At 41.5% G+C, this 16684-nt stretch overlaps 1 protein-coding gene across 1 annotated transcript; it reads left to right on the top strand.

The window, feature by feature from the left end:
• Positions 1-3844: 3844 nt before the first annotated feature.
• Positions 3845-12018, top strand: PYGO1 (pygopus family PHD finger 1). Its single transcript, XM_036389719.2, has 3 exons — positions 3845-3944; positions 8333-8418; positions 10156-12018. The coding sequence occupies exons 1-3, from the start codon at positions 3896-3898 to the stop codon at positions 11275-11277; spliced, it is 1257 nt and encodes a 418-aa protein (XP_036245612.1). The 5' UTR covers positions 3845-3895; the 3' UTR covers positions 11278-12018.
• Positions 12019-16684: the final 4666 nt, after the last annotated feature.

Consider the following 16684-nt stretch of genomic DNA (forward strand, 5'->3'; position numbering starts at 1 on the left):
TCAAATGAGGTTTTTTAATGCATATACACACATACTGGATTGCCTGTCAAAACTTTTGTTCTTTGGTGTATATATAGCTGTAAATACAATAATTAAACTTAAGTTCCTACATAATCAATATCATCTTTATATTTTAATTCTTTAGGTACTAATTAATTTTGATATATTGGATATAAAACTTTATAATTTAAAAGTAATGGAAAATTGTAGGTTTTAACTTCATAAGTCTTCTGTTGTCGGCAGGAGTAACTGAGTGCATGAAAGCTGCTTTTTTTGAGATACTTCAGCATATACATGTTTCAGATGTAAGCTGAAAAAATAAATATGCACCCCAAAAAAATCGATTAGTCTCACTAGGTTTCATAATTAAGAGCTTGCTTTGAACTTTAAAAATTTTGTTTGAGTGTAGATATGACACTAGAGTGGCCTTTGTACAGCTGAGACATTTTTTGATCAGTTCACTAATAACTTGTCTTGCAAAGCTTAGAAAAATGTGTTTCATCAACCAGTGATTTGCAATGTGACTAGACAAAGGCATGATCATTGTCAGACTTGTGTCATATGGAAGAAAACTAATGTAATGGGCTACAGATAGAATCTTACATTCTTTCATGGATCAATTAATAAGCCAATGTATTTTGCGCTTTTTTCCTACAAACAGTTTTGTATTCATTTCAGATTGAAGTTAAAACATGAATAAACAATTAATTAGATTCTGTTTTGTATTTTGTACTTTATATTATGTGGCTAAGTGGCTAGTGCAGAAGTTTAGACAGTCCTAATTTTTGCTGATTAAAAGCAGAAACAAAACAGATGTGTGCTGGTGGGGCCTGGTTTGCATCACCAGAACAGATGCAGCATTCACCAGCAGGCAGAGCAGTTTGCACTGAAATGGCTTCAGTGACTCATGCTCGAAGAGTTTCAGTTACAGCTACAGCCCAGTCAGGTCGGCAGAGATGCTCTGCTCCTGACAGACCCAGACCTGCTTAACACATTTTGCCAGAGTAGTATCAGCTGCATAGCCAGCCAGGCTAAAAAAGCATAAAAAGCACATCTCAGTGTAACTTATAAACATGCACGTGTTCAGTTCTACTACCAACAAAGGGAGGTGTGGAGGAGGAGAGCAAATGTGTCTGGAGCAGGGGTGTAACTCCAGCAAAACAGCAAACCCAGATTTTTGGTATTGTCTCAGACCTGACAGAAACCCCCTCCAGCCTTGATAAACAGTCCTGTTTATCACACTGGTGCTGTGAAACATATACAAGGTTGTAGAATTAGCACTTAAATTTGTTTAACATGAAAAGAGACCTTTTAGAAAAATGAATTATTGTATTTTTTCCCTCATAGCAAGTGGGGGAATAGACTCTACTGATGCTGGAATACTGCTACAAGCTAAGACTATTGAAATCTAAATTTCCTTAAATGTGTCCCTTTTTTCCAGAAAAAAATTATTTCAGAATGACAACATCCTAACAGTTCAAAAGGACTTTGGAAGTCTTGCCTTTGAGTCCAGCATCTTGCATAAAGCAAGTCTAATGCTGAACTTGGACCAGGTAATTCTGGGGTTTGCCCCGTTGGAAGCTCTTTTCAGATTATGAGTCTAATTTTTTTGTCACACTTTTCTGTGAACAGCTTTGTCTCTCTTTTCTTGGTAACTTCCACTTAGGTGTTGGAAAGTTGCTAACTAGCTACCCCTAAGTCTTCTTAATTAATGCCAGCTTTTGAGAGGAAGAAATGTTGGAGTAATTTTAAGGCCAACCAATGAGCAGTGAGGCTTATCAGGTGGTGAATTGTGTGTCATAATGAGAACTTCTGTAGATTTTGGGGAAATATTTGGGATGCTGGTGTAGCAGGCACCTGAGCCAGTGAATTAGTTCCTTTCAGACACCACATCAGCTATTTCCAGTGCGAGTTAGAAGTGAGTCCAACAGGATTCCCACAGATTGCTCACAAAAGACCTGAGCCAGTTAAAAGCTGAATTTGGATGAACAGCAAAACAGACATAATTTTTTGCAAGTAGAGCACTGGGTTAAATCTGAATTCCCAGCTCCCATTTCTGATGCAGACAATGTCCCCGTAGGAATCTTCACAGACTCGGTGACATCAATCTGCGCATCCATAATTACAGTCTACATGCCATTACACGGCAGCCGTGCACAAAGCTCCTGCAGCCCTGGGAGAATCAGCTGGGCCTGCAGCAAGCTCTGTCACAGAAAATGCAAATCTTTTCACAGATAAGGCACATCTTCCTCCAAATATAGACAAGCTCACACCCACCTTGCTAATATTCTGTTCAGGAAGATTACACAGAATCAAGCAGCACATCCCATGAGAATACTGGCGGTGTGCTGTACTTTGAGGTACGTGCATCTGGGATCGCTGCAAAGTAAGAGACTGTGGACAAATAAAAATGATGTCTAGGGAAGGACAGAAATCAACATAAATTGAATTACTTTCTCCACTTTACTTTTGCATTTTGTATAACTAAGTAATAGCCATACCAATATCTTAAGATTACATTCTTACATGAATGTAACCTTTTCCCCTCAGAAAAAGTGTTTCAAATACTGGAAAAGTATCAACTATCCATCTAACAAGAAGGTACATAAAGAAATAGCACTGACAAGTATTTCGAAGTCAGGCATGTAAGCAAACCCCTTACTGTACAGCTGGGCATTTTTTATCCTTATAGGGAGAATAAATCTTTATTCAAATAGTACTTTTAATGCAGTTGATTAACAATTTTGATCTAGATCAAGAACTGCATACCTAACACCTCTAAAATGCAGCCACTTCAGAAGATGGGAAACTGAGGCAGAATGTGTTTGCACAAGATTACACCGACACCGACAGCGATTTATCTGTCCCGTGTGTTTTTAAGGGTTCGGCAGAGTTTACCGACGCCACGAGGGCACCGGCTGGGCCCAGTGGTTTGTGCGGTACCCCCAGGCCAGTGACCCGGCCGGCGGGTGACACCCGGTGTGGGGAGCCCCTCTGTCCGGAAGGTCCCCCCGCCTGCCCGGGAGCCGCCGGAGCGCGGTGCTCCAGCGCTTCAACACCCCCCCAGCGTGGGCAGGAGAACGGGAGCCGCAGCCCGGAGGCGGGAAGCAGGCGTGAGGCACGTGCCGCACCGGAGCCGCACCGTGGAGCCCCTGACGGCCCCGGAGGCGGTCCCGGCCAGCGTCTCCCCCCGCACGGCGGCCGAGGCGGCCTCTGCCCCCTCCTGCCGCGGCTCCCGCGCTCACGGGCGCTGCCAGCCCCGGCCCGCCCCGCGGCTGTCCCGCGGCCGGACCGAGTCCCGGCGGTGCCCGAGCGGAGGGTGGAGGCGCCGGCGGAGCCGCCCCAGCGCGGCGCCTTTGTTCCGAGCGGCGGCGCGGCCGGGCCCCAGAGTCCCGCCGCGCTCATGGCGGGAGCAGGGCGAGCCCCGCGGAGCGCCCCGCGGGCGCTGCCGCCCCTGCGCGCCCGGGAGCCGGCGGGCAGCGGGGGCTCGGCGCGCTGAGCGGCGCCGTGTCCGGCGGGGGCGCTGCGCGGGGCCCGGCAGCCCCGGCGGCGGGGGCCGGGCGAGGCGGGCGCCTGCAGCCTGCGGGGGCCCTGGCCGGCGCGGCTCGGCGCTCCGCGGACCCCCGGGCGGCCTCCGCGCAGCGGCGCTCCGCTCGCCGGACCCCGCCTGGCCTGGCCCCCGCCGCGGGCTGTAGCGGAGCCCTCCCGCGCCCAAACTTTGCAAAGTCTCGTAGCTCCGCTGCTGGGGCGGCGGCGGCGAGGGCAGCGGCGGGCGGGGGCGGCGGCGGAGGAGGCGGGGGCGGAGGGGGCGGGGTGCGGGCCGGCGGCGGCGGCGGCAGCAGCATCAAAGAGCCCCGATTCTTGCCGCCCTGGGAGCCATGCGCTGCTGTCTGTAATGTCAGCGGAACAGGAGAAGGACCCCATCGCGCTGAAGAGATCCCGAGGTACGGCGAGGGCTGGGCCGGGCTCGGGGGCGGCCGCCGCTGGGGCCTGGCTCCCGTGCGGAGCGCCGGCGGAGCCGCGGGATGCGCGCACCGCCCGCGCCGCCGCTGCCCGCCGGGCTCCCCGCGCAGCGCAGCGCGGGCCGGGCCGCCCCCGCCGCGGTCCCTCCCTGCGGCTGCGGCGGGGCCGGCGGTGCGGGGGCCGCTCGAAGTTTGGTCGGTGGGGCCCGGCCGGGCCCCGCGGGCTCCCGCAGCCTGCGGGCCCTGAAAAGCAGCCCCGGGGCTCGCCGTGCGCGCAGGTGTGCCCCGCGGGGGAGGGCGGCGTGCGGTCCTGTCTCTTGTGTGTCTGGGGATGTGCAGCGCATTAGTATGCAGCGAGCATACTGCTGGTGCAAGGGAATACGGCGGCAGTGCCACATGTCCGAGTTCGTGCTGATGCAGAGCCCATAAATTACACTTGAGTGTTCGCTCTTCTGCCCCCAGTCCTGGCTCCTGTGCTTGAGTGTAGTTGGGGTTTTGTGTTTCCCTTTTCGGGAAATGAAAAAAGAAAAAAATCGAAATACTATTTCTTTACTAATAGCACTGGTGTATGGCTCTGGTGAGGTTTGAGGTATGCGTTTCTTTCAAAGGAGTAGGGAGAAGGGCAGAAATGCAGGGTCTCCTCCGACTTCGGCAGTGCAGCTGACTTTAATGGCAGTGGCACATCAGCCTTCGTAGCGATTGTTGTGTCCTTATAGTCCTTAGACACAGAAATGCCTCTCTGAATGAAATAATCAAAGACAGCAGGATGGGTGACTGACTTGGGTGAAAATCATGGCAAAATTATAAAATTTGCAATTTAGTGCTTCCTGTTTTCTTGCCTCCTGTTTTGCCTCTGGAATTCTATTGTTCTTGGTGTTTTAAGCTTTTTTTTCTGGTTGGATAAGTGGGAAAAGGTGTGGATTCCACGGTGCATATTGTCATTGATTTACAGTTTGCTTTTCTAAAACTGCTATAGTAACAGCTGGATTGCAAGCTTGAAAATGAGAGAATGAAGACACACAGCAGTGTTACAAAGGAGACTGGGATTCATTAGACTCCTCCACTCTCAAGCCCTGATTCTGCAAATATTAAAGCATATATGGTTTCACATGCTGGAGTTACCCACCGAGTTCCACCTGATTACAGCTTATTATCAAAACTGTTTACAGTCTCAGGGCCACAGAACAGGCTCACCAAATTTGGTTGAAATGAGACTATTTTTAGTTTTCTGCCTCTAATGAAAAGTTTATTCAGCCATTTATGTTTCTTGGGAAAATGTTCTTACTGAGATAAAGTAGTAAAAACCTAGACTGAGATTTGTCAGTGAATATGAAAATATTCCATGCTGTATTTGCAGTATGTTAAGTATGGCATAAATTACATGCAAAGTAAAAATCCCTTAATGTGTAAACCAAACTACAACTTGCAATTCTCCTAACCAACACTGAAAATGCCCATCTTAGGTATGTACGAAGTAAAAGAGAATATGAGGCTTATCTCTTCTCCTTTGCACAAGTGTGAATGGCTGAAATTATTTTTATCTGTAGTTTAATAGGGGAATAGTTATCAGATATGTATTTGTATCTTTAGATCCATGAGATAGGTGATGTCCCAGTCAAAAGGATTGTATTTCTGCCCAAAAAATTAGGCTTAGACAATGAATAATTTTTCATTAGTTCAGCATTCCAAAATGCTTGGTAGTCCTTTAATGAAAGTCTGTGTGGTAGGTACCAAAAGTGACTTTGTGGAAAGTTTATTTTGGCTTCATGAAAATGAGCCTTATTCACTCTTTTTTTTGGAGGTATGCTAGGACTAACATTCTGTTTCCTTTCATGTATAAATTAAATCATTATAGAGCCCACAGGGAAAATATAAATTCTTAGGGCTGAATGAAATCATTGGCCTCACACAGTGAGAAGTGAAAATACAAAAGCTTTGTGCCTTTCCAGACACAGGACTCCCTTCTGTAAACCAAGGCATGTGAATGGCTTTGCTGATGAAAGTAATTCAGGTAGAAATTGATGGAACTTGTCACTGGAATTCTCATGTTCATATGCTGATGCTTTTGAAGAATGATGTCCCAGAGAGGGAATTTATATGTAGTTTTGTAAAGTCTTAACTTCAGCTACTGTAAACCAGCACTTGTGTATGACCCTAAGTATTCTACTTGATCACAAATTTACTGATGTCTGTGCTGCTATTGTTGAATTTATTAAAAGAAATCTGGATATTTGGAATATTTTGCTATCAATAGTTAACATCAATTATTTTTTAAGAGTACAAGGACATGAAAAGGAGTGTCATTTATGCAGTTGTGAGGATTACTGTTCACAGTGCAATCTTACACTAAATTTAGTATATACTTATAGGAATGCTGGAGAAGAAGCTTATAGAAAGTACAGGAACAGTTTTGAGGAAATAGATTATAAAGAAGATGATTTATAGATTTGAAATTGAGGGAAAATTTGCCATCATTCTTTATGTAAAACATTATGCTGTAGTCATTTAGTATCTACAGGTAAGGTAGTGGCAATGCTTCATAGCACACTTAGTACGTGCAGGATTTTATCTTCTAAATCAAGGCTAAAAGGTCTCTTTTTAAAGAGTAATCCCTAGTTTCTCTGATTGTACCTTAGACCACAATATGCTATGTGCAAGCCTGAATTTATTTTGAGACCTTGATTGTGACATCATGCCTTTGTCTTTGAAATTCAGACTTAAAATTTGATAGGTGTTGATCTGGGATGTCCATGTATCTTCTTTATGTGTAATGAAAAATAAAATCAAATTTTAACAGTGACAGCTAGAGCCAAAAGGAACTTATTAAAGCAGAGGCAGAACTGGATTCTTACTTGAAGTAGGACTGGTAAATTCCCTGAAACCTCCAAAAAAAAAGAAAAAAAAAAGGAGGCCTGGAGGAAGTGCTGGGAGTGAAAATTTGTCAGGCCTCCTTGATCAGGAGTATTTCAAATAACTTGGATATTTTGGTCTGTGTACAATAGGGCTGCTGCTTCCCTGTGAGAAGAGATTTTGTGTTATGTTGCTGAATATTCCTAAAGCTGGCTTACCTGTCTGCTGGGAACACTTGTCTAACAGAGCAGTGTAATGTCATACATTGTGCTGCTTTGCATAACACTGTTGATAATTCACAGTTATCTCCAGGTTGTCTTTGGTAATGAGGACCTGTGTGTTCAGCTGGATGCTTGCATCTTGATAAAGTTTGACTCATATTCGGAATATAAATTTTAAACAAACAACAGTAAAATTTTTAGGTTGGATTGCCTGCTTACTGTTCTGTGCTGTTACCATATATTTATATAAAAGAGCAAATAAGCTATTATCCTAATGGGCCTGGGGAAAAAAAGAATTAATATGGTTTCTTAATATAATGATGTTAGTACTTTAACATGTGTACATGTTTTGCTCTGGTATCACCTGAAAATGCTTCTCATACTTCAGCTCAGGGTTTTCTTTGCATTCCCATATTGCAATTTCACTTGAGCCTGTGAAGACAGACTGATTGGGATAATAATGAGATTGCCATTTTTATTTTTCACTGATGGTCTTGCTAGGGTTTTAAAATGGAAGCCACGATTTATACAAATTTGAGAGCTTGTCCCACTGTTGTGAAAGGTGGAGAATCCCAGGGGAAGTACAGATATCTCTTTGTATTGCTCAGGATGAAATCTGATTGAGCAACCAATGAAATGAACATTCCTTACCTTTTTTTGTGCCAGGATAGACTTGCTCAGTTATTTTATAACATTTCTACAGAGGTGAGCAGGTTCACTTATTATTGGCAGGCGTCTTTTTGTTTGATCAAGTCTTGCATTTAGTGAAATTTAGATTTGATGCACTGGAGATTAGTCTAAACAACATGGCAAGTTTTCAATGGTTTTTGTTCATGGATCTACTACTGTTTGCTTTTCTTTTCCTTCATGGTGGATTGTAACAATCTGTTGTATATTGTTACACTGATGCAGTGTCTATGTGAGTTAAGAGGCGAGTCTTAGCCATGGCTTTTTGCAGTTCTTTTGAAAGTTTTATGATTTATGCAAACAAGAAATACTTCTAACTGGTGATGTGGAGATGTTAAGAATCAAGGGGTAGATAAAAATAAAATAAATGGAAATGTCTATTTCAATAAGAATGAGCATGAATGGGACATGAAAGTGGTAGCAGACAGGTATAGGAGGGATGTTAGCTTACCTCCAGATGTGTGCTCCTTTAGCACTTGCAACACAAGGCACCAGAGTCAATGCAAATTCAGTATTTGTAACAGGTATCTGAGGCTATGGTAGTTAAAGGCAAACTTTCAATACAGTCTGCAATATAATTAATGTACTACTACACTGATTGGTATCTTGTAGGTGGTGACAGTGGATTGGATGGGTTAGGAGGACCAGGAGTTCAGCTTGGGAGCCCTGACAAGAAAAAGCGCAAAGCGAATACACAGGTAAATTCCCTTTGCTTCTTTTGAATTCTTAATAAACTCAAATGTTGTTTGCTGGTATGAGTAGCTCTCATTGTTCAGAATATCAATTTCTTGTCACAAATAGTAGCTACATACCAAGTATTTCAGTTTTACTTTGAAGTTGAAATCTTCCTGAATACTAGTAGTTGTACTGAAGTTATTTTAATCCCTGTAAGTTGCCAAAAACATATAAAGAGAGAAGCACAGTGAGAGTGCAACAACTGGGATTTTCCCCATAGGGATTTGATTCTGAGGCAGACTTTTTTTTAATGACTTTGTAGCCATTGGTAGAAATCCATACAGTGTGAATAGTTGCCATGAGACTACTTCTTACCTTACTTTCATTCCTGTATGTGTAGGTTTGTGGGCTAATGAATCAGTACAGTTTGTTAATGCTTTGACCAAGCTCTTGGCATACTCCCCAGGTGATTTCCAAGCAAAAGCTAAATCAGGCAGAGCTCCTTTCCAGTGAATCCTTGCAATGTAATGTTTCTATGCAGTTGTTCTTTCCAGAAAAGAAAGCCTCAATACAAAATATCTTAAGCAGTTGGGTATCTATAGTGCCGAGTTTTCCTTTGTGTGTTCATTCAGCTTTGAGTGAGAGTATCTGTTAATTTGGCACTGCCCAGTGGGAATACCTTTATTTATGTAGGTAAAACAATCACTTTCTGTTAGGCCTATGCAGAGTCCATTGAGATATGGATCTGTTTTCTTCATTTTTGTTTTGTTTTAAAGTAGTCACACTGAACCTTGCTCTGAGAAATATTCCATTACTTTACAAGGCTTCACACCTCTTTTTTTACTGGAGTTTCCTTGTGTTCTGGAATGGTAATAATTAGAGGACATGCAGATTAGCTTGTGTTCCTTCTGACCAGGTTAAAATTTGCAATGCAGCATTTTTTTTTTAAATAAATTTTCAGTCTTAGTTCATTAGTACTTAGAAGGAAGTGCTTTCTGTGAGCACAGTTAGTGTGAGGGTGAACCCAGCAGGTGTTCCCTACAGGCTAGTCTAGAATGAATTTCAATTGTATGACTGCACTGGTGACATTTAAACAGACTCTGGGCTCCATTAAACACTTGATTATGCACTGTAACCAGAGCATAATCCTCGTGTTTCATACCTACTGCCTATGCTTTGCAGACTGTCCACAATCACTGAGTGCTGTTTGGTATAGAAATGTACAGCACAGAATATTCCACAGGCTATAGAGAATACCAGTCTGCTGACTCCTATATTCTGAATGCCTTTTTTACGGTTACAGTAGTACCATTAGGTTTGTATATCCTCATGGAAGTGGGGTGTCTTATGAGATGTATATTCAGTAACATGAACCCAAAATGAAGTTAGGGAAATGCTTCAAATGTGCTCTTCAACATTTGGAAATACTTTCTGTATGTGTTTGTGACAGTTGGATTTCTATATTGTTGCTTGTCTTTTGTAAAAGATTATGAAATAGAAGTCACATATCAAGTAGTATTTTCAACTGCAAACTTTTTAAAACTCTGAAACTACTATAAATCACTACATTATCTGGAGCTCAAGCTCCTCTCCTGCCTCTGAAATTTCAGACAGCCTGGCAGGGTACAGTGGGTGAATTTTACACAACAGCTGAACAGTTCTTTCAGCAGTTGTGTTGCTAATCCAGAGCCTTTGTGGTTGGTCTGTCTTGCAGGGAAATACTAAAACTAATTCAAGTGTTGTATTTAAAATATTTGTAGGGGTCGTCATTTCCTCCTCCATCTGAATATGCTCCACCACCGAACCCAAGCTCTGACCACCTTGTAGCTGCAAATCCATTTGATGACAACTATAATACTGTGTCTTATAAACCACTTCCTTCAGGAAATCCATATTTTAGTAATCCTGGTTATCCTGGCTTTGGAGGCTATAACACTTTCAGAATGCCACCTCACATGCTGCCCAGAGTGTCCTCACCATATGGTGGTTCTTACTCCCTCAGAAACCAGCCACATCCTCTTCCTCAAAACCCTGTTGGCATGGGTTTTAGTAGACCCCACTCTTTCAGCTTTGGTCCTCATGATAACCCAGGTTTTGGGAATCAACCACCTTATGGCAGTGGTCAGATAAATCAAAATGTCAATATGTCTGCTCAGCATTTCAGACCAAATCCTGGGGAGAACTTTGGCCATTCTGGTCAGATACCTCACCCTGATGTGCCAACTAACTTTGGTCCTGGAAACAATCCAAATTTTCCAAATTCTCAGCTAGAGTCAAACCATTCTTTTGTTCCTCCACCAAACACGTACAACCAGACAAAATCATCAGCACAAAAGCAAGACTTTAGTCAAGGTGCAAGCAAAGCATCCAGCCAGAGCACTGCTGCTCATCAGCATCATCACAGGACAGAGGACGTTGTGAGTCAAGGTAACAGCGACCTGAAAAACGTTACTCGAAACAATGTGGTGAACCAGGATAGCAGCCATTCTAACAGTGCTGAGAGCACCAATGCTGGCCACTCAAATGGGACCCAGAGCAAGTCCCGCCAGCCTCGAGGTACTGCTGAAGGGTGCAACTCTGAAAAGAGCAGCAAAACCCCCCTCCATCCCAGTCGTCACGGCCACTCGTCCTCTGAACCCGTGTACCCGTGTGGGATTTGTACACATGAAGTCAATGATGACCAGGATGCCATCCTGTGTGAAGCCTCTTGTCAGAAATGGTTCCACCGGATCTGTACAGGCATGACAGAGTCAGCCTATGGGCTCCTCACGGCAGAGGCATCGGCAGTGTGGGGCTGTGACACTTGCATGGCTGACAAGGATGTGCAGTTAATGCGCACCAGAGACACTGCAGGGCCACCTGCACTGAACACAGAGGGCTGACAGCCTGAATGGCTGCTAGTGGAGCAAATACTTGCTAGGAAAATTCGGTTACAAATTGGGTACTTCACTTTCTGCAGACAATCAGTTGTGTTTGATTGCTGTCATCTTTTTTCCCCCTAATCTGTATTCATTCATAAACTTCCATCTCAGCTTTTGTACTCTTAGTTTTATGCGTGCAAATGTTTTACAGGATGGAATATTTTTTGTTTCTGATAAAACTGTAACTGACAATTGATCGGAAGTAGGATGAGCATTGACAATATTATTGAAGGAAAAAATGTGCCTGTATGAATAGCCCTAATTTGCTAGTGTATATTAATGTGTTAACTAACACTAGCATTTAGTGCTTGGTTTTAATGGTACTATATTTGCAAGTACTCATTATTTTGTTTTTTTCTTTTGGCGTGAATGTCTGTTATTGATGTTCTTGCTAGCCTTTCTTTGAATATTGTAGAGATGACATGGAGGAATGTGCAGTACTAATAGTTGTTATTTTAGGGTAAATACAGAGAATTTTGTATGTGCTTTTTCCTATTTTTGAAGTAAAGCATTAATGTGCTATTCAAAAATCATGAATTCATGCTTAGTAACACAATGAAACCCTCTAACTATTACACATTTCTGTTTCCTTGAAAAGGCAATAATCTCTTGACTTCTCAGCAATTACATGCTGAAGGCTCTTGCTAGGCCTTGCATTATTTGGAAATTGTTGTCAAATAAGATTAAATTGGAAGAAGAACACATTGAGTTTATGAAGTCCACTGCTTTAAATCTAGAGAATGCCAGAAGTAGAGTTGCGCATGTAACCTTAATTCATCTATCTTGAGGACATACCTTGGGATGCAGTCTTTGCTCTGTCACGGTTCTGCAGTCATGCACCTCTCTCTCATTCTTTCTCACTGATGGTTCCAGTCTGCTGCCTCAGTGCTGCCTGAGGACTGGGGATGAAGTAGTGCACAGAAAATCCTGCCCAGCTCCTAGGGCTGTCAGCTCCAGCCTGCTCAGTCACCCTGAGCTTACACAGCCCACTTGGCATGAAGGAGGGGGCAAGGCAATGGAGTGTGCTCTCTGAATTGCTTGATAATTTGGCTAGCAAAGTCTTAAATCTAAATTCCCACCACTGCCTCAGCCTGTCTTGCAGTGAGGGAGTAGGAAATCTAAGGTGAAGAAAGAAAATACAGCTGTCATATCAGGTGAGTTTAGTTCACATCAGAACTAAGTAATCAGAAGTTTAGCTCCTTTGCTAAACCTGATATCCTACTGACAAGTATGCATGGCACTAGAGCTTCATGTGTGATGCTAACAAATTCTCTTTTAATAAGGGTGATTTGATCCTATTCTTGATCTCAAAAATAACTCCCCTTCTTTTTTTGAATGTTGGGAAGCATCTAGCCTTGAACAGTTCAGCCTTAGCAGTGTGATGAAGTTGCACATGCAACTGAAAACGTTTCTTTTGAAAGAAATATTGTTTGGAATTAATAAAAGGAGGCACTGTGATAACAGATTCTGCTTGGAATATGTACCACTGTACTGGAAACAGTCTTTAAGCAGCAATTAAATCATATGCCAAGCTCACAGGTACTAGTCATGTTCCTTAATGTGATAAATTTTTCAGGTCTGTGAGTGATGAGTGATATAGGAGTTTATAGAGAATTCAGTCATCTAATAAAGAGGTAGTTTTCATGGTAAGCCATGCTAATGAGTGAAAGTAAGGCCTGTTTGATAGTTCACCATTGTGTTTGATTTTAAATGGGCTCTACTGTGTACATTCCTGGAAGATCCTGTGCAGATCTACACAACTTGTTTAATTTTAAAAGTGAAAAGTTTTGCTGTGTAAGTGCAGTATTACCCTGCTGGTTTTTTTGGTGGGGTGGTTTTGTTTGGTTGGTTTTTGTTTTGTTTGTTTGTTTTGGTTGGGTTGTGGGTTTTTGTTTCTGGTTTTGGTTTTTGGTCTTTTTTTTTGTTTTTTGTGTTCCTCTCATCAGGAAAAAGAAAATTATATCTAGAGTGTAAGTGACATATTTAATATCTTGAGAATTTTCCTGTATGGAGATGTAAAGTGTAAGATAGATCCAGAGCTGCTGTTTTCATCAGTAGTTGCTTTAATTTAGTACATTAACTAGACTTAATCTTGTTTTGTTAGAGGTGTGATTTTAAAACCACCAAGAAAAAACCAAACAAGCAACAACATCTGTTGAAGAGATTTATTCTTCAGTAGTGCTCCTAATGACTGACAGACTGTTTGAATTTGCTTTTGCTGCCTGAAGTAGCAGTTAAACCAAACCTTGTTCAGATAGATTTGTTCCTCTAGGAATCAGTTTAATCTCTGCAACAATTAGCACTGTGAACATAATGGAGCTGGTTCACACCTACAGTAATGTAAGTGAAATCAGAATTTTGCTCAGTGAAAATTCAACCAAAGCTCCAGTGATGATATTATTACCTTTCCCACTCCCACACCCCATGCTTCTTGTGAGAAGATTTTGGGGCATTTCTTCTCAGAAATCTAATTCATGTTTTGACAGTTGGAGCAGACATGTATTTAAAATAACCATGTATTTCTTAATCTTTTCCTCAACCCAACATGAATTTAGGCAACTATTTTCTAGATTAGCTGTCAGGACATTAGTATTTAAACATAGTGTTCTTAAATACTTAAAATAATCTGGAATATCATTTTATAAGGCCTTAAATTGTGGATTTATGAAACTTATTCTAACCATTTATTTTAGATTTTTTCTAAACTGGTATTCTATTGGGTTTGTAACCCAGTAAATTTTCCTCATTTATTAACTTGTAAGTTCAAGGCATTAGCAAATGTCAATGATGTGAAATAAAAACAAATGAACGACCAACTCCACACTTGTTAGGACAGTCATGTTAGAGATAGGACTGACAAGGATCTCCAGAAGTCATCCAGCCAATATGCTTGCCCTACTGATATGCTCTTGGCATACTTGAACTCTTTGTCTAGAGAGCAGTTATATTTTGGTTTTCTCTGCATGTGTTGACTAAGTAGTAGTTCAAGTATGCACAGGAGAAACAGCAATCATGTTTAATTAGTGAGGTACTAGGAAAATGTCAGCTGATTAGCATTAGAAGTTAGTTCTAGAATGATGGGTGGGAGGGAGGGAGGGCTGGCTAGAATAGGTGAGGTTTTTGTAATACATGAAACAATTTGTATTGAACTCTCATGTGCTTCTTTCATTACTGCTGATTTAGATTGTACTGGTGCTGCACACCAAAAATATTGCAAAGATTTTGTAAATCTTGCAAACCTTAACATTTTTGTGGGAAATGCCTGTGTCCTTTTACATGGTTTCTGGTCATGATCAGAAATGCAGCCTTATATTGCTCCCAAATTTTTTTTCCGCTCAGGCTGAAATAGACAGGTATAAAGTGGATTGTGCTGTCCTTAATACTTTTTTGCTAGTGACCAATTTTAAATGAGAAAACATGGAAGGGACAGTGCTGGATACAGACCAGAGGGCAGGTAGCAAAAATCCTGTTTCTTCCTGTTTTACTCATTCCCTCTACAACTTGAAACTAGCAGGTTTGTGCTTGTCTCTTCTGAAAGAAGATGGGAGTGATGCTTACTTCCAAAGGTTGTTTAGAGGCCTAGTTTTTATTTGAGATCTTCTGATGAAAGAAGCTAGAGAAAAGTAATGAAGTTTGCTCTACTTAAAAGAAAACTATAATTTTGGGGGCTGCTCAAAGAAGATTGTACTTTGTGACCTCTGCAGTTTTTAATCTAAGAACCAGTTTTGTAATCACATTTTTCAGGCTTTATTTCAAGCATGTGACAATTAATGAAGTCGGTGAAACTGCATGCACACAGTCAAGAATGTTTTAAAGCGTTTGCAGTTTGGGGCCTGTGATATTTGCAAGTGAAATGCTTATATGGTTTGAGATTTTTACAAAATCAGTGGTGTTAAAATGTAGCACCTTTTTAACATTTGTCTTTATTCCAGCTTAATACAGTAACACATCTGCATTAAATATATCCCTCTCATTTTATAAATAAGCATTGCCTGTCAGTAAAAGTATTGGTGTAACATTTTTAAGAAAAGGAAGTCATGCTTCTTATCATGTTGTATGTGACTTAAATGACTGTTTCATATTAAAACTAATCTTTCCTTATGTACTGCTTAAATATACCTGTTTTGGGATATCAGTTCAGTACTTTTTATACAATCTTGAATGTGTTCCACATTGGTGACATGTATTTTTGCAACAACTTTTTTGTTTTGATTTTAAATTAGAGCATGTCTGATGTAATACATGCATTAGTGCTGTGGTGTGTGACAAAGTTAATGTATGTAATTCAAATTGGAAAAGTTTCCAGACTTTGTCCAACATTAACCCTGTGGCCAGGGATTAAATTACTATGTAATACAAATTATTTCATACCATGATGTGTTTTAAGCTACTCTATGAAGTATGTGAAACATTATTGTTTATGGATTGGTAGCTGGTGAGGTGTCTTGCATAGAATGAGGTATGATAGATGGTAGCAGTTAATAATTAAAACTGAGTACCTTTCAGAACACACAGCACTGATATGCATTATCATCTTGTTGCCATTACTTAATATGAATTTCTTAATATTATCCACTGATAAATAGGTGAACATTTGGTAATCAGCTCTTGTGTGTGAAAATTCTATTCTAACACTCTTTACTTGTTTCACAAAACATATAATTTTTTGTTTGTTTAGAAGGCATATAATTTTTTTGTCTATTGGATGTGATTAGATATATGCAGGAGGATGTAGAACTGGATGTATTTTAAAGTTATTCTGCAGTTGCTAAGTTTTGGCAGAAGCTTTCTATATTAGAATAGACTCTTCCCTAAAATTGGAAACTAAGTGTACTTAGCAGAACTCTTTAAGGCAATATAAATATCCTACACTACATCTTGAGTTATGCACATTCACTTCTTTATGTGGAAGTGATAACTTCTGCTTTCTATAGAAGAAAAGAAAGGTCCCTTTAGTGGCCTAGTGCTGTGTGTCATCAGTTCTGGGGTAATTAGTTCTGAGTGGTGTTCAGGCCCTCAGAGGTGCTGCCTCTAGCTTGAAGTTTTCAGTGTTACCCTTTGTCTCCTGGTTTAGAAATGGCTTATCCCAGCACCATGGGGAATAACTATTTCTGCATTGTTTACCATACATAATTTTCCTTTTCATGTTCAAAGAAACTGTTTCAAAATAATTTTTTGATCCAACCCCACCTTTTTCCTTGGAGATTTGTGCACTGTATTTCAGGAATTGCTGTACTGGAGACATTTTGGGATTGGAGTTATGAGAGTTGTCTGTTTCTGGACACTCATCTTTTCCTCTACAGAATGGTCTAAATCTGAGCTTCCTTACAACTTAAGGAGGGCAAGCTCTTAATATATCATTTTTTCT

This window comes from Molothrus ater, chromosome 13 (assembly GCF_012460135.2).
Source record: "Molothrus ater isolate BHLD 08-10-18 breed brown headed cowbird chromosome 13, BPBGC_Mater_1.1, whole genome shotgun sequence".
NCBI lineage: Eukaryota > Metazoa > Chordata > Aves > Passeriformes > Icteridae > Molothrus > Molothrus ater.